The 21,249-nt window shown below is 46.5% G+C and overlaps 1 protein-coding gene and 1 long non-coding RNA gene across 3 annotated transcripts in view; both read right to left on the bottom strand.

Annotated features, from left to right (window-relative positions):
- Positions 1-656: 656 nt before the first annotated feature.
- On the bottom strand, positions 657-8,640 carry LOC113606637 (uncharacterized). The gene is made up of 4 exons (XR_003427648.1): positions 8,455-8,640; positions 7,079-7,137; positions 2,366-2,539; positions 657-1,108 (listed from the first exon to the last, which is right to left on the bottom strand). It is a non-coding gene; the product is annotated as an uncharacterized LOC113606637 (long non-coding RNA).
- A 5,436-nt stretch (positions 8,641-14,076) lies between these two features.
- PECAM1 (platelet and endothelial cell adhesion molecule 1) overlaps positions 14,077-21,249 on the bottom strand; it is a 55,579-nt gene continuing 48,406 nt past the window's right edge. For both annotated transcript variants that reach the window (XM_027081184.1, XM_027081183.1), the window contains 2 exons: positions 19,928-19,950; positions 14,077-15,123 (listed from right to left, as the gene is read on the bottom strand). In XM_027081184.1, the coding sequence (XP_026936985.1) occupies positions 15,094-15,123; positions 19,928-19,950 (53 nt within the window). In that variant the 3' untranslated portion in view covers positions 14,077-15,093. The remainder of the gene's footprint in view (positions 15,124-19,927; positions 19,951-21,249) is intronic.

Here is a 21,249-nt window from a genome sequence, read left to right as displayed (position 1 = left end):
GAAGACCCCTGCATATCATGGGATACCAGGCTGGTGCACCAGGCAACATTTAACAATTAAAAATAATGAGGCAAAAAAGACAAACCTGTATAGACGGAGGGAAAATATCTACAGTTAAATGAGAATAGCAGGCAGAAGAAAAATATGTTCAGAATGATCCCGTTTCTGTGAAAGACAACAATTTAGTCAACCAACATTTAATATTATACGCCAGGCACCATGGATAAATAGGCAAAACCAAACAAACCTTGTCCCTCATAGAACGTGCATAAACAGGGATTATCACTAAACAGAAAGGAGCCTGGAAGGAACTGTTCACCCTGGTTATTTCTAGGCAGGGTGCATGGGAGCAGGGAAATGGTTTTAAGAAGAGTTTTCAGGGACTTCCGTGTCGGCGCAGTGGTTAAGAATCCGCCTGCCAGTGCAGGGGACACGGGTTCGATCCCTGGTCCGGAAAGATCCCACATGTCGCGGAGCAACTAAGCCCCTGCGCCACAACTGCTGAGCCTATGTGCCACAACTACTGAAGCCCACGTGCCTAGAGCCTGTGCTCTGCAACAAGAGAGTCCACTGCAATGAGAAGCCCGCGCACTGCAACGAAGAGTAGCCCCCCGCTCGCTGCAACTAGAGAAACCCCACGTGCTGCAACAAAGACCTGACGCAGAAAAAAATAAATTTATTTAAAAAAAAAAGAGTTTTCATATTTCACTCTCTATCCTTCTATATTGTTTGGATTTTTTCCACAATAAATATGCACCATATTTGTAATTTAAAATAATATGGAATGAAAGAATGAAATAGAGGGGAAATGGAGCCCACGATACAGCCAGGCCTGGAGACCCAGGCCTGAGATGATTTCCCACCTTTGCTCCTTGGGACCCCATCACTTCAGCTCTCCATCTGCTCAAAGGTTTGGTCTTTAATCTCTCTAGGGAAATCAGCCAGAGAAACAGAGATAACCACTGTGGCTGGGAAGGTTCAAGGTTACCCCAGCTGTTACCACTTGGTCCACTGGTTCCAGGTCTCCTGGAGTAGTTCCTTGTGCCTTAAAATGTATTCACAGATGATTGCGCTCCCCTCTTTTTTTTAATTCTGAGAAATTTCAAGCCTTCAGAAAGGTTACAAGAAGTAGTACAATGAACACTTGTAGATTCTTCACCTAGATTCACTAGTTGTTAACATTTTGCACACTTGTTCTCTCTTTCTCTCTCTTTCGATGTATTAATTTTCATTTTTGCTGAATTGTTTGAAATTTAGGTACAGACATCATGACACTTCATTCCTTACTAAGAAAACATCCTGCGTAACCATGGTGTATTATCACACTTGGGAAATTGAACATTAACACTATCCTAGTATCTTATATACATTCCACATTCAAATGTTCCCAAGCGGCCCAGCATTGTCCTTGAACAGCTCTTTTTCAAAGGGTCTGGGATCCAATCCAGGATCACGTGTTGCATTCAGTTGTCCAGGCTCTTTAGTATCCTTTAATCTAGAGCAGTTCCTCAGCCTGTTTTACTTTTATCTGACATGGGGATACTTGAAAAGTCCAACTAATTGTGTTAAAACTACACAATCTCCAGGAATTCCCTGACGGTCCAGTGGTTAGGACTCTGTACTTCCACTGCCGGGGGCGCGGGTTCAATCCCTGGCCAGGGAATTAAGATCCCACAAATCTCGGGGTGCGGCCAAGAAAACCAAAAAACTACACAATCTCCGCGTGATCCTTGTCTTAGAGATGTCAATTTTCTTATGCCACCACTAGGTGGCACTCTCGGTAGCCCTTGTCCTTCAACAGCCCTTGTGAAAGGGCAATTTAAGGATTGTCTCAGTCAAAGAAGGCTCTTCTTTGGTAAAGCATATGCTGTTTAAAATGCCTGTATAGGGGCTTCCCTGGTGGCGCAGTGTTTGAGAGTCTGCCTGCCGATGCAGGGGACCCCGGTCCGGGAAGATCCCGCATGCCGCGGAGCGGCTGAGCCCGTGAGCCATGGCCGCTGAGCCTGCGCGTCCGGAGCCTGTGCTCCGCAACGGGAGAGGCCACAACAGTGAGAGGCCCGCGTACCGCAAAAAAAAAAAAAAAGCCTGTATAGTGGGGAGAGGGATAAATTAGGAGTTTGGGATTAAAATATACACACTGTTATATATATAATATATAACCAACAAGGACCTATTGTAGAGCACGGGGAACTGTACTCAATATCTTGTAATAACCTATAATGGAAAAGAATCTAAAAAAGAATATGTATGTGTATATATATGTACATATATATGTATGTATGTAAGTGAATCACTTTGCTGTACACCTGAAACTAATACAATATTGTAAATCAATTATATTTCAATAAAAAATAAAATAAAATACCTGTATATTATAAAGGTGGTATCCTTTCAAGCGTGTCTTCCCATATATGATTCATAATCACCCGGGGATATTGTTCATCAGGATTCTGATTTGGTGGGACTGAGGTAGGTCCTAAGATTCTGCTTTTCTAATAAGCTGTGGGTTGATTGTGATGCTGCTGGTCTGGAGAACACACTTGGAAGAGCAGGATTAGAACAAGCATATGAAGAAACATATCTATTTACAATTAGGCAACTTTTCTTTTTCTGTCAGAACCAGCAATGAAGCTGATCTCATCTCCTGCTAATCCCCTCCCCCCACCCAGCCCTTTGGCCTCCGTGCTTCTGTACCACAGGGCCTTTGCACTAGCTGTTCTCTCTGCCTGCACTCTCTTCCCCCAGATATCCTCTACTTGGTTATCTCCCTCTGCTCCCTTGTCTTTCCCCAAACCTCACTTCTTAATGAGATTTGCCCAGACTACCCTATTGAATACTGCCCCCTGTCCCCACCCTGATTTCCTTTCCCCTTCAACCTACTCGATTCTTTCTCTATAGCCCTCACCACCTTCTCACATACCATATAATATACTTACTATATTAATTGCTTATTTCTGTCTCTCCCTGCTAGAATCCAAGTTCCACGAGGGTGGGTATCTTAGTCTATTTTCTTCACCGATATACCCCAAGCACCTAGAACTGTGTCTGGCACATAGTAGGTTCACAAGAAAATATTTGTTCACCTTAATGGGACCTTCAAGATGACAGTGCCCAATCCCCTCATTTGGTTGATGAAGAAATGAGCTTCAGGTCTTTGGGCAAGATAAAGAAGTGCCCAGGGTCATACACTCCCTACGTGTGCTCCCTGTGAGACTGTAGGGAGATTGTGCTGTCCGTCTAAATGAATAAAATTTAAAAGCAGGACTTGTTTGTATCAGTTAAATTTTTTTTCTTTTCATTTGTTTTTGTTGTTTACTATCAGTTAAATTTCAAGCTACTGTGTTAATTCTTATTATTTGTGTTAAGCCTTTTCCAAAAAGGATCTGGAGAGCTAACGAGATGATATAAACTCATATAAAATGGAACAGTCAGGAATCAAGATGGAAGCGATATCATCTAAAGGAAGAGGGAGTTGATTTTAAGAGGCCCTTGACAGTAGTTAATTATGCTAATGGGGTACAGAATTTGGCTCTGAATTCTTTGGCAGCTGAGTTAAATGGGAAGCACATGGGGCTGCGTAGTGTTTGTTGTCTGTGCTAAGAAAGTCTGAGCACTCAGCGGGAACGCACTTCCAGGACGCATTGAGTATAAGCACAGGAGAACTCTGTGTGACATCCAGTGGGCCCCCAATTGGCTAACGTTCCCCCCAAACCCCCAAAGTTCTCACTGAAGAATGCGCTCCTTTTATCTGGGAATTCTAAGAGCGTAACATAAAATCACGTGATAGCTCTTAAGTTCAAGTGAGTTCTTTTCTGATAGCTCTACCAGAAAATAAGGATGAAAACCAGAGAATCTAGGAGAAAGCATAAGTAAACATGTCTAGGAATATCTTTTACAAATATCTGCTGTCTCAGATCTTAGATAAACATTGAACCACAGGCAATTCATGGATTAGACTTTCATATGTTCAATGGGGGAGGGGGGGTGATATTTATTGAGTTTCTACTATAAATGGGATCCTTTTTCCCCAGAGGGCACCCCCAAGGCCCAGCTAGCTCAAGGGCAGAGAGGACAGGAGGGGAAGCCACTTCTGTTTCTTTAAGTTGCATGAAGTATTTGCTAGGGCGTATTCCGTATCCAAAAAAGGCATCCAGCAAATTCACCTCTCTGGCCACCAGGAAGCTGTCCTCCACCATGAAGTAGGGACAATTGCTCTGTTTTCTGCTGATGATTTTTCAAAACACAGTTCTTTTACAAAACCTCTGAATATCCTGTGAGTGAATACTAGCCTATGTATTTTAATAAATGATAATACATTTTGTCTTATAGACCCCTTTAAAAATTATTTAAAGATTTCCCCTTTAAAATAATTCACAGTTTAATGACAGAGATAAGCACCTAAACAAACAACTACAAGAAATGTGATGAGTGTCATACTGTATGTGGATAAGAGTGGCTGGAATCTTTCCTTTTCCAGCGATGTACTTCCTCTTTTGATATTTGTACATCATTGCATTATATACTGTGGATTGTTCCCCTGAGATCGGATTGATCAAACGAGCATGTCTTGGTCTTTGTGCAAATACTTTTTCAAAGGTCATTGTGTATTTATATGTTCCTTGATGACTGTGAAGTAAGGATGTAGTAATTTTCCTATCAAAATGAAATGTATACGTTCAACTGTCTCCAACTATGAGAGTTTAAAGACAAAAAAACTGAGATACTGTCCTATTCAGTGCTAGTGTGATATCTGTATAAAAATTGACGAATTTCTCAAGAGGTATTTACTGGGAGAGTTTTATGTTACACAACCAATTTATAAATATTTCATTAGGAAAAAAAAAAAGATTTCCCAAGGCATTTTTTTTTCTGCCTGGTGCAATTAAAAAAAAATTTGGTTGGGGGGACTTCCCTGGTGGTCCAGTGGTTAAGAATCCGCCTTCCAATGCAGGGGATGCGGGTTTGATCCCTGGTCGGGGAACTAAGATCCCACATACCTTGGGGCAACTAAGCCTGCGCGCTCTAAAGCCCTCAAGCCACAACTAGAGAGAAGCTGGCGCTGCAACGAAAGGTCCCGCATGCCGCAACTAAGACCCAACACAGCCAAATAAATAAACATTAAAAAAAAAAAAATTTTCCCCATGGTAAAATACACATAACATAAAATTTACCATCTTAAGCATTTTAAGTGTATAGTTCAGTGGTATTAAATACATTCATAATGTTGTGCAATCAGTCATCACCACCATCCATCTCCATAACTCTTTTTAGCCTGCAAAACTGAAACTCTATATTCATTCAACAATAACCCCCAATCCTTGCCATCCAGCTCCCGGCAACCACCCTTCTACTTTCTGTCTCTAGGGTTTTGACTACTATAAGCACCTCGTATAAGTAGGATTCTATCATATTTGTCCTTTTGTGACTGGCTTATTTCACTTGGCATAATGTCCTCAAGGATCATCCATAAGGTAGCAGGTGTCAGCACTTCCTTCCTTTTTAAGGTTGAAAAATATTCCACTGTATGGCTACACTACATTCTGTTATCCATTCATCTGTCGTTGCTTCCATGTTTTAGTTATTGTGAACAATGCTGCTGTGAATAAAGGTGTACAAATATCTCTTTGAATTCTGCTTTCAATTCTTTTGGGTCTCTACCGAGAAGTGAAATTGCTGGGTTGTATGGTAATTCTAATTTCAATTTTTTGAGAAACCACAATACTGTTTTCCACAGCAGCTGTACCATTTTACGTTTCCCATCAACAGTGCACAACAGTTCCAGTTTCTCCACATCCTCATCAACTTTTGTTCTTTTCTGTTTTTTGAATAGTAGTTATCCTAATGGGTGTGAAGTGGTATCTCATTGTGACTTTTTTTTTTTTTTTGCGGTACGCGGGCCTCTCACCGTTGTGGCCTCTCCCGTTGCGGAGCACAGGCTCCGGACGCGCAGGCTCAGCGGCCATGGCTCACGGGCCCAGCCGCTCCGCGGCATGAGGGATCTTCCCGGACCGGGGCACGAACCCGCGTCCCCTGCATCGGCAGGCGGACTCTCAACCACTGCGCCACCAGGGAAGCCCTCTCATTGTGATTTTGATTCAAGTTTCTCCAATGATTAGTGATGTTGAGTATCATTTCATGTGCTTCTCAGTCATTTGTATATCCTTTTCGGAAATATCTATTCACATCCTTTGCCCATTTTAGTACTGGGTTGTCTTGCTTTTTGTTGTTGAGTTTTGGAGTTCTCTATATATTCTGGATATTAATCTCTTATCAAATACTTTAAGATATTTCTCAAGGCATTTTTTTCTGTCTGGAAAACTTTTAAATTGAAATCATATTGTGACCGTGTCTTCAACTGAATCCCACCATCTCTGCCTCTGCCCATCACAGATGTGTCACACGCATGGAATATTCTTTCTCCACCTGGCATTTGTTCTGCCACACTGACAACCCTGGGCCATAAGAGGGCCCAGGGCTTGAACCTGAAATGTGTCAAGTGGTGTTAGCCTCTGGGGGCTGGATTTTACTCTAATCACACCCTGGACTTTTGCCTGAATGGCCTGGATTCCTCTGTTGCAACTACATGGATGAGTTGCTTCCATCTTGAAAGAAGAGATCGGATTGGGTTTGCCAACGAGCCAGCTGTGTGCAGACCCTTGTGGGGAGGGCCACCATCTCTGAGGGCTGGGTCGGCTTATAACTGGCTTGTAGTCTCTGTTGGTTATTTGTGGGGTCCTGCTTCTTTGAGGTATCTGCTTATCTTGGCTTCTTCCACGCAGCCATGGAACGTGCAGAGCCTCGCACAAACCAGGCACTCGTTTGTTGAATAAACTCTGATAAGCAAAGGTGATGCGTTTGGAGCCACGCTGCCTCGATTTTCACTTTTTTGGTTTAAATATCACATCCCCATATGCCAACACCTCCCATGAAACAAAGAGAAGCACCTGTGTTGGTTTTGGCACAGGATCTGTTCAAGGGCAGGGCTGGGCCATCCTTGTTCTCTGTGCACTGTGCACGTGTATGTGTGCGTATGGGTGATCACAGGCACGCGTGTGTGTTCATGCACTTGTCTACTTACGTTTGCTCGTTGGACCAAGGGCTGGACAGTCACATAACCTCAAGACACCAACTGGAACTCTGACAAATGCAGAGATGAATTTGTCAGTAAACCAATGGGTCTCAACCTGTTCAAGTATAAAGACTCTTCTTTAACATAAAAAAATGGCAAAGACTCCCACACGAATAAGAAAGACATTATTTGTCTTTTCTGCATTTTCAGGTTGATAAAAATATGTCCCCATGCATTTGAAGACCTTTTGCAACGATTCCCAAGCTCTCCAGATCTGGGGATCCACTTCCTGAATAGACCTTTAACACTGGAAAGAGTGTCAGATGCTCACTCCTGTGAACATCTGACACTCTAGCAACTTTCCCTCTAAACAAGCAGGACCAAAAACATGAGCAAAGTATCACAAGCCCCAGAGACCACGTTTGTCTGCATCTCTGATGCATCCTCTGAACCTAGCACAGGATCTGCACCTTAGGTACTGAAAAAGTACTTCTTGCAAAAATATCCAGTAAGATGAGGCCACAGAGTGGCTGGCTAGGCTCACTCACCAGCTATGCTCTCAAGTCCTGCACACCAGCCTCAAAGAGCACAACGCAAAGCACTGCGCAGAAGGCCTGACTGATCAACGTCAAACTTGGCTGTGAAGCAAACATCACATTACTTTATTATCATTAAATGAAATAGAATCTGTTCCTGGGCCGCCATTCTGCCAGCCTGTTGGGAAATTTAATGTTGGCCTCAATTGGCAAATCCCTTCTCTCCCTAGGGTTGCATAAGAATCTGGAAGGATCATGTGGCTCCTTGAAAACGGGGGAAGGGAAGAGAGTCTGGTTGTGGTCACTGCTCAAGCTCCTTGTGATTCAGGCTCCCAGGGTCCCTAGAGGACAGGTGGCTTCCCAGGCTCTGTGTCACATGAGGTGTAAGGTGATCTCGGCAGAGGCTGCACGTCCCAAGCCTAGTGTCTGGCATCCCTGGATGCCCAGGAGACATTTCCCTGAGGGAGCTGCCTCTATCATAGGGGCAGCTCACTCTCCCCAGTTTGGGGGACTCTCCTTTGCCTGCTGCTCCACCTCTGCTCCTTCCAAGTACAACTTTCCTTGGGGTTGGGGTCACAGGGGGCCTCAGCTGGACCTCCTAGAGTTGTGCCTGGGTGGCAGGGGCTGAAGGACCCCGGAGGAAACTAATAACAAACTGCACCTCAGTGACTGGCCCCGCCACAGGAACCCAGTGGAATAACCACCTGCCTGCCGTGTGTCTGACTCTTCCATGTTGTTTCTAAATAATCAGGACCTCAAAGAGCTTCTTCTGCCACCTTGTTCTTCTGAAACTGACCTGCCGGAGAAGCAACCTGGAATCCAAACTCACCTTGGCTCAGAGATACGTACTTCTATTGAATGGCTGGTGGTGTGACAGAGCTTCTCGAGACGGTGTCAGATCCCGGCTTGAGGTTTGCCTTCGCTTTGGAAGGCACCAAAATCCACTCTTTTTCCTTTTTCTAGGACCCAGTCCTGGGCTCCTTCAAAGTCCCAACAGCAGGAGGTTTCCTTGCTTGGCAAATTCTGGCCCAAACAACCCAAGCCCTGAGGAGGAGAGCATTGGTTGTACAAGAAACTAATGGAATAATTTCTGGCACAAAACCAGACCCTCCTGTGCCAAGAGGTTCCAGGAAAACCAGCACATCCCAGGACTGGGAGGAAGTAAGGCAGCGACTGGGGACTTTTCCTAGTGAATCCAATAAATCCTTGGAAAAATAATCCACCAAAGGTCAGATATAGACAGCAAACAACTTTGCAGGCTTTTGGAGGTGTTTTGTTTTTTTCCTAAAGAGAGAGAAAAGATTCCATGCATTGGCTCTCAAAATAAATAACTGGGAATAGAAAACTCATCTATCCATATAAGAGAAATATGAACTTCAGTTCTGTATTATGGCCAGTTGATTGGGGATGGGGGAGAAAAGGAAAAGATGAATTGGAGGAGAAAAAGAAGTAGAGAGAGGAAGCAGAGAAAGGATGAGAGATGAGAGAGGCACAGAGAACTTGAAAGAAGGTTAGAGAAAGAAACTAAATATTTTCAGAGGCAGAGACACAAAATACACGAGAACAGAGCATAGTGAAAGAACACCAGATTGAGAAAGCTCAAAAGATATGCTGTAGATACAAAGAACAGAGTAGTGGTTCCCAGAGGGGAAGGGGTGTGGGGGGAGGGTGAAATGGTTAAAAGGGGTCAACTATATGGTGATGGCTGGAAACTAAATTTTTGGTTGTGGGGACTTCCCTGGTGCTGCAGTGGTTAAGAATCCGCCTGCTAATGCAGGGGACATGGGTATGAGCCCTGGTCCAGGAGGATCCCACACGCCGTGGAGCAACTAAGCCCGTGTGCCACAACTACTGAGCCCGCATGCCTAGAGCCCATGCTCCGCCACACGAGAAGCCGCTGCAATGAGAAGCCTGTGCACCTCAAGGAAGAGTAGCCCCCATTCGCTGCAACTAGAGAAAGCCCATGTGCAGCAATGAAGACCCAACGCAGCCAAAAATAAATAATAAATAAATAATTTATAATAAATAAATAAATAAATAAATTTTTGGTAGTGAGCGCGTTGTAGTATATACAGAAGTTGAAATAAAATGTATGTGCATGAAACATATAATACTATAAAACAATGTTACCTTAATTTTTTAAATGGTTATTTAATGGTAAATCATTGTTGTTATACTTTTAAAAAATATATATTTATTTATTTATTTTTGGTTCGTTGGGCCTTTGTCGCTGCACGTGGGCTTTTGCTAGCCGCGGCGAGCAGGGGCTACTCTTGGTTGTGGTGCGAGGGCATTTCATTACGGTGGCTTCTCTTGTTGCAGAGCACGGGCTCTAGGCACACGGGCTTCAGTAGCTGTGGCACACAGGCTTAGTTGCTCCGCAGCATGTGGGATCTTCCCAGACCAGGGCTCGTTCCCCGTGTCCCCTGAATGGGCAGGCGGATTCTTAACCACTGCGCCACCGGGGAAGTCCTGTCATACTTTATTTACAGGAACATCTTATACACATGGCAAGTAGAGCTGCGAGAACATGAGGTCATCTTGTCCAGTTCCTTCTGGAGTGCACTGGTGTCCCCTCACCCCCACCAAAATTCATGTCTACCTGGAACATCAGAGCATGAGCTTCTTTGGAAACAGGGTCTTTGCAGATGTAATTAGTTAAGATGAGGCTATACTGGATTAGGGTGGGCCCTAAATCCAATGACTGGTCTCTTTATGAGAAGGCCACGGGAAGACACAGATACACACGCATCTGGAAGAAGCCCACGTGACGACAGAGGCAGGGATGAGAGTGGTGCAGCGCAAGCCACGAGACACCAAGGATCGCCAGCGACCACCAGAAGCTAGAAGAAGCAAGGAAGGAACCTTCCCTTGAGACTCTGGAGGGATCCTGGCATGGCTGACACTTTGATTTCAGACTTCTGGCCTCCAGAACTGTGGGAGAATAAATTTCTGTTGCTTTGAGTCACAGTTTGTGGTGCTCTGCTATGGCAACCCTAGGACACTAATACGCTTCCTTTTGCAGGAGAAGAGCTCCAGGATGTGTGACATCTCCAAGATCACGGAGTCAACTGGTAGCCAGTCACCCACTCCAACCTGCCTTTTACTTTTCCTTAAGAATTTATTTATTTCCAGCATCTTTCATCCTCTCTGAACATGGAAATAGTTTGTCTATTGTCAAAGTTTATGTTGAAATAAAGATTCATTTCCCATTGAATTAGGAAATGCGTATGAAGGGACACTTCAGGCTTTAGAAATACTTTGGACTCTGAAGCTTTTCAAAATATTTACTGCCCATTCCTTTGGCATTCCAAAACAGTCTAATAGTTTATTACTTTTGAGAGATGACGGCTGTCTCTTTTGAACACTGAAATCACCATTTATTTCTTTATTCTGAGCAATTTTTTTCAAGGCAAGCCAAGTCCCTCTTGGGACATTGGACTTAAAACTGTCCATGAAGTAGACCCTTTGATTAGAAATGGGTTGAGCTCTATCTGGGTTTTCAACTGACATCAAATCATATGGAGAACACATGAGTTTTTAATTATTTCATAGTTCTTAACCCTCTTTTGGATTATGTCTCTGAGGAATCGATAAAAGCTATGGACTCTCTCCTAGAATATCATGTACTCTCACAACTTTTTGCACCCACTCTCAGGGTGTTCACAGACACCATGCCCTACCCGCACCCTCCCGTGGACCCCAGTTGTGGAGACTGTCCTGCTGGGCATCCACCTCCCTCCAGTTCGCCTTCTTACTTGAGCCTCAGAGTGGTGAGTGAGCAAGGGCAGAATCTGACCTATGGCAGAGGTTTTCTCTCCAACATGCTAATGACACTGGTGCAGAGTCTCAAAAACAGCTGTGCTCAGGAGTTGAGTTCTGGCCGAGCAACTTTTGGGAAACTTCTTCTTAAGACTCTCAAAGATTGGGTCGGGCCAATGGGATTCCCGGCAGAAATTCCCAGGGGACAGTGCTGGCTTTTTGAAGAGGACTGATTGGGTCATAGGGCTGACAGGCAGTCTTCCTTATATTCATTGGGGACACCATCCTCTCCCTTGCCTCGGGGTTTTAGCACACGTCCCCCCACTGTTGGTCACGCTCCTTGCTCCTCACCCCACCTTTTTGACCTGCTACCCTCTACCTGCCCTCAGATCTTTGGTTAGACCCACCTTCCTCTTGGACACTCTCTCTGATCCCCCAAAGTCTGTGTTAGGAGCCCTTTCCCTATGCCCCCACTGGCTTTGAATTTTTCCATCACCACCTTTGTCCCACTGTTGTAACTGGCTCTCTACTCACCTGTATCGCTACTGGATTGTACAGGAAATCAGGGGCCGTGTGATTCTTATAATCTTCCTACTCCCAAGTGTCGGGAAAACAGAGCATGGTGGATGGATGCAAGCTTGCTGAGTAAATACATGAATAAACTGGCTGGGTCAATGCAGGGCTTCTCAACCTTGGCACTGTTGGCATTTTGGACTTGATACTTCTTTGCCATAGGGGTTTGTCCTGTGCATTGTAGGATATTTCATGGCCTCCCTGGCTTCTACCCACCACATGCCCCACCCAACTGTGACAAATAAAAATGTCTCCAGACGCTGTCCAGTGACCCCTGGGAGTTAAAATCGCCCTGGTAGAAAACCACTGCATAAATGAATTAATGTTGACCTTGGGATCACTTTGCCCATCTTGAGTCTATGTCACGGAGTGAGAGTTCAGTCAGTCAGTTTCTGCTGGTGGAGCGCTCGGTACGTGCTCATGAAATGGGTGGCTGGCCTCGTGGGGCTCCTCAGAAGAGGGAAAAACTTCCACTCTGCCTTTTCTAAGTGGTCTCTTCTCTAATAAGCTATTACAACATGAAGACACAAGAGGGAGCTCTAACTAACAAGTTCCACAGCTAAGAAAACGTCCTTCCTCTCCTGGAAATGGTGACTGGACCCTCCTTGTTACGTGATGAGCTCAGGCTTAGACGTTTGGTTATGGCTTCAGGTTAGGACAGCGGAACCAGGATCCTGAGTTGGGAGGTTTCAGCCATTAAATATAGTGAAAGAGGGACTTCCCTGGTGGAACAGTGGTTAAGAATCCACCTGCCAATGCAGGGGACACGGGTTCAAGCCCTGGTCCGGGAAGATCCCACATGCTGCGGACCAACTAAGCCCATGCGCCACAACTACTGAGCCTGTGCTTAGAGCCCGTGTGCCACAACTACTGAGCCCATGTGCCACAACTACTGAAGCCCATGTGCCTAGAGCCCGTGCTCCCCAACAAGAGAAGCCACCGCAATGAGAAGCCTGCGCACCGCAACGAAGAGTAGGCCCCGCTCACCGCAACTAGAGGAAGCCCGCGCGCAGCAACGAAGACCCAACGCAGCCAAAAATAAATAAATAAATAAATTAAAAACATTTTTTTAATTAAAAAATATATATACTGAAAAAAAGACCCCTGCATGTGTGGCCTGCTCCTCAGACATACAGACTGAGGGGAAAAATAAAGACCCAATTATGCTCCATTTATAAGTGATAAGCAGTATGAACAGGGTCTTCCCAGCTTCCCCAGAAATGCTCTGCTCTGGTGGCAGCAAGGGACTGAGGAGTTGACACAGGGGCTCGGGGTGCACCCAAATCACCGACACAACAACTATCAGGCTTGAAGGCTGTTAGCGATCATCCAATCCTTTGTCTCTGCACTGAGTCAATGGCCCTGAAAACCGGGAAATTGTATAGCATCTTTGTGATACAACATTGTGTGTGTGTGTGTGTGTGTGTGTGTGTGTGTGTCTACAGCTGCCATCATATTTTGAAAGGAATCTAAACCCTCCAAATGTTAAGAACCGTTAGTCTAACTCATCTTAGAGATGAAGAGACAAAGAGGCTCCTTCAAGTTTCTGCCGCCGCAGACCCAGGACACACACAGCTCTCCTCTGCCTTCAGGTCCAGTGGGTGGTGCTGGCCTGTGGGGCAGGGAGGTCTGGTCTGAGGCCACGGGGGAGGGTGGATCCTGAGGCCTAGAGGGGTGGGAGGAGGCTTTGCCAGTAGGGTTACCAGATAAAACATAAGATGCCTAGTTAAATTTGAATTTCAGATAAATGAATACTCTTATAGTATAAGTCTGTCCCAAATGTTACATGGGACATACTTATACTCAAAAATTATTTGTTGTTTATCTGGAACTCAAATTTAACCGGACATCCTGGTTTGGGGGTGGGGTGGGCAGTTGTTATTGTTCACTCAATCTGACAACAGCAGCCTAGCAGGTTTCAGCTAGGAAGCAAACAGTGAAGCACCTGCTGATGGATATTAATAACTCAGGGTTCGAGACTCAGACTACCTCTGACTTCAGTGAAGGCCACCGAGGTCCTGGCCTGCTGACGGGACCTGCTTGGTTCTCTGTGGCCTTGGATGCCCTGAGGAGTCCCCAGGCACAACAGATACTCTGTACGTGTGTGGCCTCTCAGAAGATGACATCTCACAGGTCTGTGAAGAGTAAAGATCAAATTTATTTAATACAACACCCCTCAGGGTCCCTGCAGCTGTGTCAATGAGGAGGACAAGGGAGGTGGTCTCACTTGGGTGTGCTCACTAGTGCGACCCCACCACAGAATGGCCGCAGCCCCTCATCCACCCACTCAGGGCGCCATCAGAAACATTTGAAGACCTCGGGAGACCATTCCTTTAGCAAGGAATAAATAACAAAAAATTAGTAAGAAAAATAGGCATTTCATTTTTCTAGTAAAAAAAAATATTTGCTGGAGGCAACCATCTTCCTGTCCTTCGGCCTTCAGCATGGTAGAGGAAAAGAAAGAAAGGGAACAGAAAACCAGCTTAAGAACATCTGTGCTTTGTCCAACTTCACTTTCTGTTTGGTGCATTGCACAGAATGAACCTCATCTTCAAGCTGGCATCTCAAAGGGGTTGCTCCCAAGCAGCTCTGTTTTCCCATCTGTGGCAGGTGAGGTGGTAGAGGGGACAGGGTGCAGCTGTCTGGTCCATGCTGTGTACTTCCAAGGAACAAGGACTGCCCAGAACCACAGACCCTTGAAGGACCAAAGGCAAAGAGAAAAACTAGCCCCCAAGTCAGGCCATTCGCTAGGAGAGATTGACTACAAAACAGAAACTGGTTTCTGTGTATGAGGGGACTTGGAAAAGTTCTTGATCTCTGTACAAGACAAAATATTCAAGTTTCAAAATATCTCAGTGGCCAGTTTACTCTGAACCTCCTGCTGCTTCTCTCCACTCCCGAGGATGCTCCGGCTTGGTGGGAGGCGGGCCGTGTGGGAAACTAACCAGCCCCTCTGTTAGCCCTTTATACCCAACATAAATGTAGTTAAGATGGATTTGAGAACTGGTGACCTGGCCTGAGGAATTGCCACGTGGTTCAGTGGGAGCAGGGTAGGTTCATAAATAAGTGCACAAAACTCTTGGAATACAGGAATCATCTGCTCTTCTCAGAATGTGGGTGTCCTCCCAGGGAGGAGCATGTGCTCTCGGAGTCCTAAGTTCCATCAAGGGAGCCTTCCGTTCTCTGCAGTGACAAGAGACAAGACACACTATGGTCACACCCTTCAGCATTGAAGACTGGCCTGGTGGAAAGATATGAAACACTGCACAAAGCACGTCTCAAAGGAACTGCAAAGCAGTGCTGTCATCCGAGGACACGCCCCACCCTGTGGGGCAGCTCCCGCCCACACTCGGTTTTCCCTTCTCTCCACACCTGCTCTGTAGGGCCTGCAGCCTCTACTCCCCCCACAGACACGTTGCACGTCAGGCTAGCAACCAACGTCATCAAGCACCCACTGTGAACCCAGCACTAGGTCCCATGGGTGCTACATGGGGAAGACTAGAAAAGAGGAAGACTAGGAAAGTTAAGGGACACCTGGTGTCTTGCTCCAGCTCTGCCTCTAACATGAGGTGAACCTTCTCTAGGTTTGTTTTTATATTTCAAAAATGAAAGACTGAACTCAAATGATCAAACCTAAATGTTTTAAAATTATATGATTCTGCCTTAAAAAGGAATGAAATTCTGATTCATGTCAACATGGATAAACCCTGAAAACATTATGCTAACTGAAATAAGCTAGACACAAAAGGAACAAGTGATTCCACTTAAATGGGGTACCCAGAAGAGCCAAGTTCATAGCGACAGGAAGTAGAATGGTGGCTGCCATTGTGGGTGGAAGGGGAAACAGGAAGTTAGGGCCTCATGGGTACAGAGTTTGCATCTGGGATAATGAAAAGTTCTGTGGATGGATTTGGCAATTGTTGCACAACGATGAGAATGCATTAATGCCCCTGAATTGTACACTGAAAAGTTGTTAAGATGGTAAACTTCATGTTGTGTCCATTTTGCCACAATAAAAGTGAAAAAAAAATTTTTTCTTAAATTCCAGATGCCGCCCTGCAGTGTTCTCTAACTGCTCCACAGGGTATTTGTGTCCCCTACACACCCATCAGTGACTGGACCCCCGTCTGACCCAGGCACTGTTCTTTCTGTTGAGGATGCAAGAACCTGCCCCAGAGAATTTTATATCCTATCAATTATTGACAAACAATGTTAGCATGAAGTTAGAAGATGGAAGAGGTCCTAACAAACTGCAGAAGGAGTTGAGAGGTGGTGAGAGGACCCTAGCTGGGCAGCGAGGTGGGGTGGATTTTGATGAATGGATGGAGCAAGGGGGCAAGAGTGGAGCATGCTGGGAGATACTGGGCCCTGGGCAGCAGTGAGTCCGGAAGAGCAGGCAGCACCTGCCTGAGTGCCTGACTCTGGGCCCTCTGCAAGCACAGGGCCCCCTGCTGCAGGTGGATCTCAGGGGGAGGCAGGAGCAGAAGTTGTGGGGATTGGCCAACGTCTTGGGAACGCCATGGCCGGGCTGTCTGTCTCCCTGAGGGTTGGCTGAGATGGAGTCCCTGTTTTATTCTGGTCCTGCCAGGGCTGAGGAGCCTCTCGGAACAGGATGCAGGTCTGTGGGGCCCCAGCCGGAAGGCCAAGGCTCTGCCTCCTCCTTTGCCAGGAGAGACCCAGGCAAGCAGGCCAAGAGAGCTGTGTTGGCCCCCGGGGGCTGGAGGCCCGCCAGCCCTGGCAGCTACCCTCGCTCCACTTCCTCCGCTCAGCTGGGGGTGGTGGGGGGTGTGTGTGTGTGTGTGACCCTGGTGTCCAGCCTTCTGCAGGCCCCAGACCAAGTCCTTCCCCAGACACCTCTGCTCCCCTCTCCAGGGGAAGTGAGTGCTCGGGGAGCTGCTGCAGGACCAGCTCCAGAGATGGGAAAGGCTGGGCCACAGTCATCCAGGCCTTGGGGATTTGGAAGTTAAGGTTAATGTGCTCACATCCAAGGCTGTGCTTACCTGTGTGTAAATCAGAAGCCAGCTGTCAGGCACCAAGTACAGCCAAGAAATTGCCCCCCTTCTGGCCAGAACATGGTGTGGACACTCTCAAAGGTCATTTTGCTTCTAACGCTCCTGGGATCTCTACTTCCTGCTTCTAGAATGTCTCCCCCCCGCCCCCACCAGCACTTCCAGTGAACCAGATCTGTGCTAGGTGCTGGCTTAATCCTTGCAACAACTAAGTGAGAGGGTTCTATTTCCTCCAATTTACAAATGAGGAAACTAAGGCCCCGAGAGGTTAGGAAATCTGCCTGAAGTGACATGTCTAATAAATAGGTATCAGGGAAAAGTCAAGTTTTAACGTGGGTCTCTGCTTCCTGGCAAAGCTTGGCTTGGGTTGAATCCTGTGCTTTGGGTAAGCAACTGCTACCTTCCCCTCAGGTGACAGGGGCATTTCAGGGCCAAGTGAAGTAAATTCTCCATCCGTGCCTTATGCTGCCAGAGTGTTTGATGAAAAGAACTTTAAAATAGATAATCGATTAGCTTTTATATGATAGTTTGCAATCTGCAAAGTACTCTGCACACACGTTTCTCACTTAACCCTTAAGATGGTCTTTAAATAGGCAGACATTACTGTTTTTGTTGTTGCCATCACCATCTCCATTCTACAGATGGGGAAGCTTAGGCGTGGCTGGAGAGCTGGAACTCATGCCCCAGTCTCTTGATCCCAACTCCAGGGCTGTTCCCATTGCAGTCCAGCTGCCCGCTGGCTCCCGGGAGGGAAGGAGATGAGTTGTAACTAGAAATTGCCTTTTGTCAGTAAGAAGGCAAGTCCCTTCCAAGATCCTGAGACCCACGCAGGTCCAGATTCATCCCTTTAAGTACAGGGTGTTCTCTTTTCACGTTATCTGTCTGCCTGGGCCACAACACGATTTATAAACAAGGCAAAAATGGCAGAGGAAAAATGAAGTCAGAATGTGCCATTGAAGCAAGTCGAACAATACTAAATTAGTATTTGGCTAAGTGGCTACCTCATTGTTAAGATATTTCCTCCAATATGTTTTCAGAAGCAACGGCCATTAAACAACGGGGAATGATCGCCAGGTTTGATTTCAGGAAGGAAATCCCCTCCCATTTCCCTGCTGAGCAATTCAATTAATTTTCTCCTGACCCTCACCAGCTGATTATTAGGGAAACTATACCTGCTTCTTTTATAAACAAGACGCATTCCCTTAAAGATTCAAAATGCCTTTCCCAATGGCTGGGAATCCCTGTGCTCCCGCCAAAAGGCCTTATTATTTTGGGGCACAGGACCAGCCACGGGTGAACACTCAGGAGCATTCTGGAAGCAGACTCCTGGGCCCATGGGCCGGCTTCTGGGGAAAGGGGAAGTTCTGTCTGTCCTAGAGCTCAGAGCCTTTGTCCAGAGAGATCATTTGGATTGAAGAAAAAGTAAGTAAGTCAGTCCTGCAGGTCCAGCAGACCTGCCTTGGGTGGACACAGCCACGATTATTGCAGCGGGAGAACATCTCTTTATCCGAGTCCCACAAGGCCCATGGGGCAAAGTTCTCACTTTCCACTCTCGCAATGCCATGATGGCTGGGACAGTGACATCACTTCTTGGAGGAAGTCTTGTGTTGTGGACTGGCCGGGGAGTCTGAAGACCTAGGGTTCTAGTCCTGGCTCTGCTATTAACACGCTGGGTGACCCTGGTCAAGCTGTCCTGCCAATTCAGGACTCGGTTTTCTCATCTATAAATTGGGCCCCTTTTCCTTCCAATGCAACAGTCTCTGATTTCAGGAGTCTGGGTGGCTTAGGCTAGAAAAAGACATTCATTTCATTCCTCTTTTCCTTAAATTGATAGCCTTCCTCCATAAAAAGAATGTCAGCGGCTTCCTGTCTGTCAAAGGCATAATGAGTTCTCTGTTTTACAAGAATTCAGACTCAGGCAAAACAAAGGAAGCTGGGGGCCCATTGGAAGGGCTACCGGCAATCTTGCTGAAAGTTCTTCCCAGACCTTAAAGAAGCAGTTTGTGAGACAAATCCCTCATTTCTTAAGACGTTAGCTGCCCAGTTAGTTAACTCTTGTGCTGCTGGGTAGCTCGTAAAAAGGTTGGGAGTAGGAAGATAGGGGAAAATGGGTCTTCGCAAAACTCGAACTTGGGCCTCTGCACTTCTTTTAAACATTCCCATCTGCCAAGTGGCAGCTTCCTAAAGCCTCTATTTCCTACAGAATGAAACCTCATAATGAGGTGTTGGAGTCTTTCCCAAGCAAGCGCTAACTTACCTTTCCCCTATCACTTGTCACCGGCACCCCTGTCTGCTCCCATTCTGAGCTGCTAGAGACTGCTCCAACCCTCACGCCTCTGCCCCTGATGATCTTTCTACCTGGACGCTGCTGGAACCTGCTCACTCCTCATGGCCCATCCAAATGACCCCTCCTTGGTGAAGAGACCACTAACCAGGCAGAACAAAGCACCTCTGTTCTCTGTTTCCATGGCTTCTGGAGTAGCTGTTATCCCTTTGCTTTCTCAGCCAAGAAAACTCATCTGATTCCCTCACTGGATCAAAGGCCTTGCGTGTCCCCTGCAGCAGAGGGCCTGGTGTGTGAGGGTGACTGTTGGACGCTTCTCTTCTCCAAGTACACCCCCCGAATCTGCCTCACCTCCAAGGACCTAGACTCAGAGGAAATGTGGACTTTGCTCATCTGGAGCTGAGAGCCCTAGATTCCCAACCCTGCAGGGGACTTCCAGGCTCTCCCTTCACAAGTGGGCTGAGTCATAATGATGGAAACAGTAGGAGAGAATTTCAAAATCACAGCTGGCCTAGAAAACCTGGCTAGCCTGATGACCAGGCTAGTCAGAGGAGCCCAGGCTCCTGGTCTAAAACAGACGAGGCTAGTCTAGGGGTGTCATTGCTGGGGCTGCAGAACCTGGGTGAGTCTGGAAATATTTCACTGTTCGATGGACTGTTTTAAAAAAAATAGTGCATATGAAATGTGTACTTACAGAATATCTGTTTTCCACGAAATCTGCAAAACAAAGGATAACATGGAGGTGAGCAACACAGAGCATGAGTTAGGCTCCCCCCGCCCCCACGCCCAACATCTCAGGAGCTGCGCAAATAAAGAGGGAGGGAGGGGGCGCAGTGCAGGTGACCCTCAAGCTCACCGGGTGCCCAGGTTTATGGCTCCTTTGCCCACAGATAGCTTCCCCTGGGCCCTGTAGCTCCATGTGACAAGCATATAAAGTCCCGGGCAGCCAGTTTAACATTTTAAACAGTTGTTTAAGAATTAATAGCACCTGTTAGTTAGGGGAAAAAACTGAAAACTACAGAAAAGTAGAAAGCAGGTAACAATTATCTCTGGTTCCACTGTTGACTTAAATGTCAACATTTAAGTTGAGGTGCTTTCCAAGTTTTGGCTATTTTAAATAATGCTGCCAACGTCCTCTTTGGGAATAAAGCAATTTCCATATTTCATACTAGTTTGTCTATTCCCAGGAGTGGGATCAAATGGAGCAGAAAGTACAAACAAGGCCAACGCCCTTGGCATATAAGGTTCAAGCGCTGTCTGAAGGGTAGGGCCCGGGGAGCCTCATCTCAGTCATCCGGAGACCACACAGTCTTCCTGCCAGGGTGCATGCCGGGACTGGCTGGACATTCTGAAAATGTCCAGAAGAGAACAGGAGACATTGCGTCGAAGGTGCGTGACCCCCGCCTGCATTAGTTAGGGATGATTTTCACGGCAAGAAGCAAGAGAGGGTTACGATTTGCCTCTTGGACAGGACCAGGCCCCACTAACAGCAGAGTTTCTGAATGGGGAGTGGCCTACATGTTGGGGCTGATTCCCCAAATAGCCCACTATGGACATGGTTCCGAAGACACAGAAGCCTGGGGAAGGGCCAAGAGGAGATGAGGGTGTGGGGGTTGGTTGCTATTCTTAAAGGTGGTGGAGAGTCATACCCTGTCCCCACTCCCAAATCCTCAGTCTTACTTGAGAGGCAATTCAAGGGGCCTTGGTGCCGCCCAAGCTCAAGCCCAGTCCCTTTGAATCCTGGGCTGTCTCAGGACCCAACTGTCACAACGGGAGTCACAATCTTCTGTTTCTTTCTCTAATTTAAAAATATCCTGTTTCCACCAGTCTACTTCCTCCTCAAACCCTGTCTTATCACAGCTCCATTGTGCGTCTCCTCTAGAGGGAACAGGGCCAGGAGTTCCTAAGGGGCCCCCTTCTGTCCTGGCTGGGTCAGAGGTAGGCGTCAAAGGCCAAATGGATGAATCAGCCCGACCAAGAAGTTGAGCCATTGTGTAAACTTCCACACATTGAGTA

This window comes from Aethalodelphis obliquidens, unplaced genomic scaffold (genome assembly GCF_003676395.1).
Source record: "Aethalodelphis obliquidens isolate GAN/ISIS:26980383/991018 unplaced genomic scaffold, ASM367639v1 scaffold44, whole genome shotgun sequence".
In the NCBI taxonomy this organism is placed as follows: domain Eukaryota; kingdom Metazoa; phylum Chordata; class Mammalia; order Artiodactyla; family Delphinidae; genus Aethalodelphis; species Aethalodelphis obliquidens.
The sequence above is the reverse complement of the archived record's forward strand: the minus strand, read 5'-3'. Positions and strand labels throughout refer to the sequence as shown.